This window comes from Anarrhichthys ocellatus, unplaced genomic scaffold (genome assembly GCF_004355925.1).
Source record: "Anarrhichthys ocellatus isolate YVR2014 unplaced genomic scaffold, GSC_Weel_1.0 scaffold240, whole genome shotgun sequence".
Lineage (NCBI taxonomy): Eukaryota > Metazoa > Chordata > Actinopteri > Perciformes > Anarhichadidae > Anarrhichthys > Anarrhichthys ocellatus.
The window spans coordinates 11747-17800 of record NW_022280270.1 but is presented as its reverse complement, the minus strand read 5'-3'; the positions used below and the strand labels follow the sequence as shown (position 1 = coordinate 17800).

At 46.6% G+C, this 6054-nt stretch overlaps 2 protein-coding genes across 17 annotated transcripts in view; one reads left to right on the top strand and one right to left on the bottom strand.

Annotated features, from left to right (window-relative positions):
- Positions 1 to 2036, top strand: part of entr1 (endosome associated trafficking regulator 1) — a 6006-nt gene extending 3970 nt beyond the window's left edge. For 7 of the 8 annotated variants that reach the window (XM_031879263.1, XM_031879260.1, XM_031879266.1 and 4 more), the window contains 3 exons: positions 126 to 188; positions 481 to 620; positions 741 to 1074. In XM_031879263.1, the coding sequence (XP_031735123.1) occupies positions 126 to 188; positions 481 to 620; positions 741 to 831 (294 nt within the window). In that variant the 3' untranslated portion in view covers positions 832 to 1074. Of the gene's footprint in view, positions 1 to 125; positions 189 to 480; positions 621 to 740; positions 1075 to 1766 lie in introns of those variants that run through there. The other variant, XR_004213965.1, reaches the window with a different exon arrangement.
- A 3472-nt stretch (positions 2037 to 5508) lies between these two features.
- The window catches only part of card9 (caspase recruitment domain family, member 9), a 5594-nt gene continuing 5048 nt past the window's right edge, over positions 5509 to 6054 (bottom strand). For 2 of the 9 annotated variants that reach the window (XM_031879252.1, XM_031879257.1), the window contains 2 exons: positions 5866 to 5921; positions 5509 to 5780 (listed from right to left, as the gene is read on the bottom strand). In XM_031879252.1, the coding sequence (XP_031735112.1) occupies positions 5665 to 5780; positions 5866 to 5921 (172 nt within the window). In that variant the 3' untranslated portion in view covers positions 5509 to 5664. The remainder of the gene's footprint in view (positions 5781 to 5865; positions 5922 to 6054) is intronic. The other 7 variants (XM_031879253.1, XM_031879254.1, XM_031879258.1 and 4 more) reach the window with 5 other exon arrangements.

Below are 6054 nucleotides of genomic sequence, written 5' to 3'. Positions count from 1 at the left end.
CTCCCTCCCTCCCCCCCTCTCTCTCTCCCTTCCCCCCTCTCTCTCCCACTCACTCACTCACTCACTCACTCCCTCTCTCTCTCCCTCTCCCCCTCTCTCTCTCCTCTCCCTCTCCCCCTCTACAGAAGCGAGCAGTGAGAGCAGAGGGCTGTGTTTGCAGACTGAAGGTGGATCTTCAGCAGCTTCAGGTGAGATCAGCAGAGAGCAGATCTGTGATCCTTAAGAACCAGAACCATGGATCAGGTTCTGAACCATGGAGCAGGTTCTGAACCATGGATTAGCTTCCGAACCATGGATCAGGTTCTGAACCATGGACCAGTTCCGTGTTTCATGATGAGCTGTGTGTTCGTATCAGAGGACGACTCATTAATCATGACATCATTATTTAAATGTATGTTAGACTTCTTATACACGCTGTCTATGACTTTACCTCTATAACATGGTGCTGTTCACACACACACACACACACGTGTGTCTCAGGTGGAGGTCGACGCTCTTCAGTCGGAGAACATCAGTCTTAAGGCAGCAGAGTCGGAAATTGTCATGACGATGAGACACAACGCTCAGGTTGCGTCCGAGTACCTGAACAAGACGGCAAGCCACGCCCACTCCTCCATCCGGTGTGTGTGTGTGTTGATTTGTAGACCATCAGATTGAGGACATGTTGGACGTTCCTCATTTCTACCGAGTCCTGTTCAACAGCAACATGCTAACACTGTAACCTGTCTGTCTGCCTTCAGTCAACTGCTGGGGGAAGCAGAAAATCTCTGTCTGGTCTCTCAACTGCTGCAGTCCATCGACAAGATCTCCAACCTTGACTCAGAGTCCTGAACTCCTCCAGACCACCAGATCTCCTTTGAACCTCCTCCAGACCCTCAGACCCCCTTTGGACCTCCTCTAGATGCTCGTGTAGGACCTGTTTTTCATAGCAGGTCTCCTAAGAAGCCCTTTATTTTTAAAGTGAAGTTATATACCTTTGATGACATCACAAAGACTTCTGGCTGCTGATTGGTCGATGTGTTTGTATTTGCAGCGTCATTAAATATAAAACAGCTCCATCTTGTTATTTTTAAATAATGAACTCTGATGTTTGATTATGTTTGTTTGTATTTAGATAAATCTTCTCTCAGGTGTTTAGAGGGAAAATAATGTCCATGGTTAGCTTAGCTTAGCATAAAGACTGGAAACAGGGATCAACAGCTAGCTTTAAACCACTAGCATGTTAAATATGTTTGTTTAATCTAAACTGAAATGTTAGAAATGAAACTACATTTTATTTTATTTAGTTTAGTATATTTTCAACGTAGATGTGTAGTTAGCTTAATGCTAGTGACGGTTTCACTTTAAATCAACATCCTGTTAATATAATGTTGTGCTCAGGTGCTCAGGCGATGACTCCAGATCGTCACCTGGAGCAACAACTAAAACAAGTCGAGACTCTGTTCTTTTTCTTCTTCTGTGGTTTATTAACAGACATCAACACAGGTGATGACTACACAGCAAACAGCCAATCAGCTGCTGGTGTGTGTGTGTTTCAGAGTGTGTATCTGCTGTCTCCAGTGTGTGTTCCAGCTCTGTAGTTCACTCAGTCTTCCTCGTTGGTCGTCGTCTGAACGTGACGACTCCAACCTGAACAGCTGCTCGAACCTCTGAGAGACACACACACACATTAATCACATCATATTAAAGTAACATTATGTTCAGCCCTCTGTGTGTGTGTGTGTGTGCGTGTGTGTGCGTGTGTGTGTGTGTGTATACCTTCACAGCAGCTGATGTCCCAGGGTGCACCTGGTTGTGGTGATGGATGCTGTTGTTGGCGTAGTAAAACTGGATGATGGGTCATCGTTACTGTTGGTGAGGGACAGGTACGGGATACCAGACCAGGTCTTGACACATGCACGCACGCAATGGACAGCTTTTATTGTGAAGATTTGTGATGACGTCATTGTCTGTAAAGTGTTGTGTGTATCAGTGGCGGGCCGTGCATGTTATAGCTGGGCCTTCACTGCTGTCCTGCAGCTGAAACACAGCTACGGTTATTATTTGTTTTGTGTAAAAATGAAGCTCAACACCTTTAAACACACTAACTGCAGAGTGCAGGTACATCAACACGCAGAGAGTGCGTCTCCTCTCCTCTCTGACTGCAGCGTGAGGCTGCTGTGAGACTGACCTGTGAGAGCTTTGGGGCTCACGGCAGCACCGCTGCTCGGTCACCACAGAGCAGAACGAACGAGCTTTAACGTCAGAGTCACAGCACCAGAACAAGTCTCTAGATTAGTCTCTGGTAGCTTTTGACAAAAAAGTCTTCATGAGGGTTTGTAAAGTCACCAGATTTAGCGAGAAAGTCGCCAAGTTGGCAACACTGGCACCGGCTAAATATGTCCCCAGAGCAACACTGGACATAACAATAGTTCCTATCACATATTAAACCAAACAAAAATCCATCTTCATAAAAACAAGTTGTACAAATAATAATATACAAACAAGCATATTAAAGCTGCTGCAGATGTAAAAACAAACGCATTTAACTTACCAGAGCTGCTGTTCACTATTTAAAGACAAAGTCCTCCTTTCTTTGTTAACAAAGAGTTTAATCTCACGGTTGTTCAGTACATCCGTGTGTTTTAGTTCCAGTAAGAAGTCCTTCTCCATTCATGGACGCCAGTGAAGACATTCGAACCTCCCCAGTTGTATTTCTTGAATACGTTTTAATGTGTTTGAGGCTGAAAATGTCCGCTCCACAGAGGCAGCAGATATTGGGATTGTCACCGCCCAACATGTCAGGCTAGCCCACTGACCAATCACGTACTTGTAGGCCAGCTAGCAGCTCTGACACGTCAAAGAATACACCCAACATGTCAAACTAAAGATGTGATTGGTTGAACACTATGACAATCAACAATATCGTCCCCATTCACTTAAAGTGCACATGGATTCACTTGTGAGTCTGCAGGCCTCTGCCTCTGTTCTTACCTAGAGACACAGAGGTGAGATCTGATTGGATAAAAGCTCTACTTAAAACAAGCTGCACTGGAAGCAGAGCAACTGAGGAAGACAGGAGCTGTGCAATGAGAACATAAGATAATGGGGAAATATTATAATAGTGTATTTAAGAACAATGATTAAATTATTTCCCTCATGCACGAGGCCATCGGGAGGCGGCCCTCTGTGGAGCCCCAGTCCTGATGGACTCATGTGTTGGGGGACACCGTGAGCTGACGTGGCCCCCAGTGGTAGTGGCTCATCATCCTCTGGAGCAGCTACTTGTGGCATGTGAGGAAGAGGATTCTGCACCTGTATCACCACGGAGGAGTTTTTTTATATGTATTCACTACGTTGTGTTGATTTATTTATCTTCTCATGTGTTGGACAGCTTCTTGTTCCGGTTTACATCTTTGTGAAGACATCTTGCTTTGGTTGGAGTCGCGGGTCAATGATGTCGTTACAAATGACTTGAATCTATCTCAGAAGAGAAATGCACAACACAACCTTAAAGGCAACTTAGAAATAGACATAACTAAGAGAGGCGCTTCAACGGGAGACAGCTGATCATGGAGCGTGGTGTCCCCGGCCTTCATGTCCCCAAGCCTACAAATAATCCTGCTCCTGCAACTCCACAGCGTGCAGACGTGGAGCAGAGAGCAGCCCTGCCAGCTGGTCTCGTTCCCCTCACTGGACGTGGTGGAACCACACCGATGTCCCCCGCTGTGAGGCAGGCGGTGATGACTCGGGGGACAACGGTCGACCTCCAGAGCCCTGAAGAGCAGCGATCTCCACCGAGTCTTCGACGTCCCAAAGGTTCGCTGTGTGATGGAACGGGCCTTTGCGTGATGCTGGTTGAAGCGGCTCTGCACCCTCCCTTGCAGCGGTTCTTTATACGGGGTGATGATGGCCTCGTCATGCAGGGGTAGCCACCATCACCCAACATAAAGCATCCTGTAGAGAGTGAAAGTAATTACTATTTCTGTCAGTAACTGATGGTATTGATGCATTAAACTTGAGTTAGACTGACCTGAGGGAGGACACAGAGCCTCTCGGTAGATCCTGCTGTTCTTCAGGACTCTGGGCTCATGGTTCCCCACAAAGAGCCTCTTCCCATCACACACTGCCTGCAATTGTCCTTCTGCGGACATGGCAGCCATCAATGGCACCCACACACCTGGAGAACACCGGGCTGTGGGCCAGCTGGGCAAATGCGTGGCCAACCTCATCCGGTGCTCCGGCGGTGGGGAGGTTGATGACCTGGTGAAGGGCTGCAATTTTCTCCACTCCACCGTGCACTAGTGTGCAGACTGTAGAGCCGGGACACCACGCTCTATGATAGGCCGTGTCTCCTCATGGGACCAGCCCTGTGTGTTCTATGGTGGCAGGATCCTCAGAAGGGCCTCCATGGACTGGACCCCAGCCTCTAGTCAGCCATGAGGTCTTTGTGACCGTCAGAGAACACAGCCAGGCCCACGAGGATGTAACCGAGCATCCACCGGCTCTCGGTCCGTCTCCAGCTACACAATACAGGACAGAGGTACTTCCCACACCGAGCTTCTCTACAATGTGATGTAAAGTGGTTTGAGGTTGAGTTCTTCTTCTTCGTGCAGCGCGTGTGTGATGCGTACCTCTATGAACACATGAGAGCAGCTGCACATGGGCTCTGCTGCTGGAGCGTGGTGAACGCTGCAGCAGCACACAGCACCGGGCTGAGAGACATGTTGTCTGGTGAAAGTCTTCAGTGGGACACAGGCCTGGTTCCTTCTCCTTCCATTGACCTCAGGAGCTACAGCTGCTCCATCAGCTCAGCTGACGATGTCCTCATGAGAGAACGTTCTCCATGTGGAGGCTTCACCAGCAGCAGCACATCTATAGCATCGCTTTTCATCAAGACTGTCGTCTGCAATCCAGCTCATATGAACTCGTGTGGTCTTGGCCACTTGTTATCAGGTCACTGTGTTCTATAAATAGCATCTGTGTTTCTTTATGATGTCTTACTTTATTATTAATACGCAGTATGATCCAACCTGCTGCTGCTCTGTTCATGTGAAGGATTCCTGTTTGTGCTCATGAGCTCTTCATCGAGACTCTTTATCTCACTCTGCACTAAATGATGGAGATATAATCACAGTAACTTCTCCTGCTGTGATCAGCTGATCCTCCGTCATCACAAACAGACGGCGCTTCTCTCCTCGCATGCTTTCCTCCATGCGTCCCTGGTGGGAGGGACTAGGACGCAAGGAAAGGACGCAAGTGAAGGAAACGGGGATGCAGTTAAGAGACTTGGGATGTGCCCCAGGAGGTTCTTAAACTGAGGGTCGGGAACCCCCACGTGGACAGATACGGGTCTAATCCTAGAAGTAGACTTTCACCTCTTCATCCTCACTCAACAGACCAGAATATAAACCGTAAACAGAGATTTAGTTTCTTATCTTTTTTATAATCATATTTCGCTCGAATTAATTTCGACTTATATTTTATTTATTATATTTTTTAATTGCTAATAAATGAGAAAAGAGATAAAATAGATGAAATGTTTGAAATAAAAAAGACACTAAAATAAACAACATCTATGTTTTTATTGACTTTAGTAACAAAGAGATTATAAACATTTATTTTATATTTCTTTAATTCATTCTGTTCAAACTGATGAGAACAGAAATAAAAACTTTGAGGCTCTTATTTTGAAGGCAGCTCGTCTTCAGTCAGAGTCGGTGATGTCACTACCGCTGCTGTCGTCATGGTTACCGGCTGTGTACTCCTTACAGATGACCTTTGACCTGACAGCTCGCTTCCTGTTGTCATGGAAACAACAAACTCAACTCAGACGTCACGACAACGAAGCAACAAGAATGTTTCATAGAAAGGTTAGAGTCTGACCTTCTGTAAAAGAAGTTAGAACGACTCCTGGAGGAGAGACAGTCTGTCTCCTCGTCCTGCAGACAGACACACAGACAGACAGATTATTATGGTCACTGGCTCCCTGTAAAATCTAGAATATAATTAATGTCGGTTCAGGTCCATAGTTGGGGCTGACTCAGGTTTATAGTTAGGGCTGGCTCAGGTTTA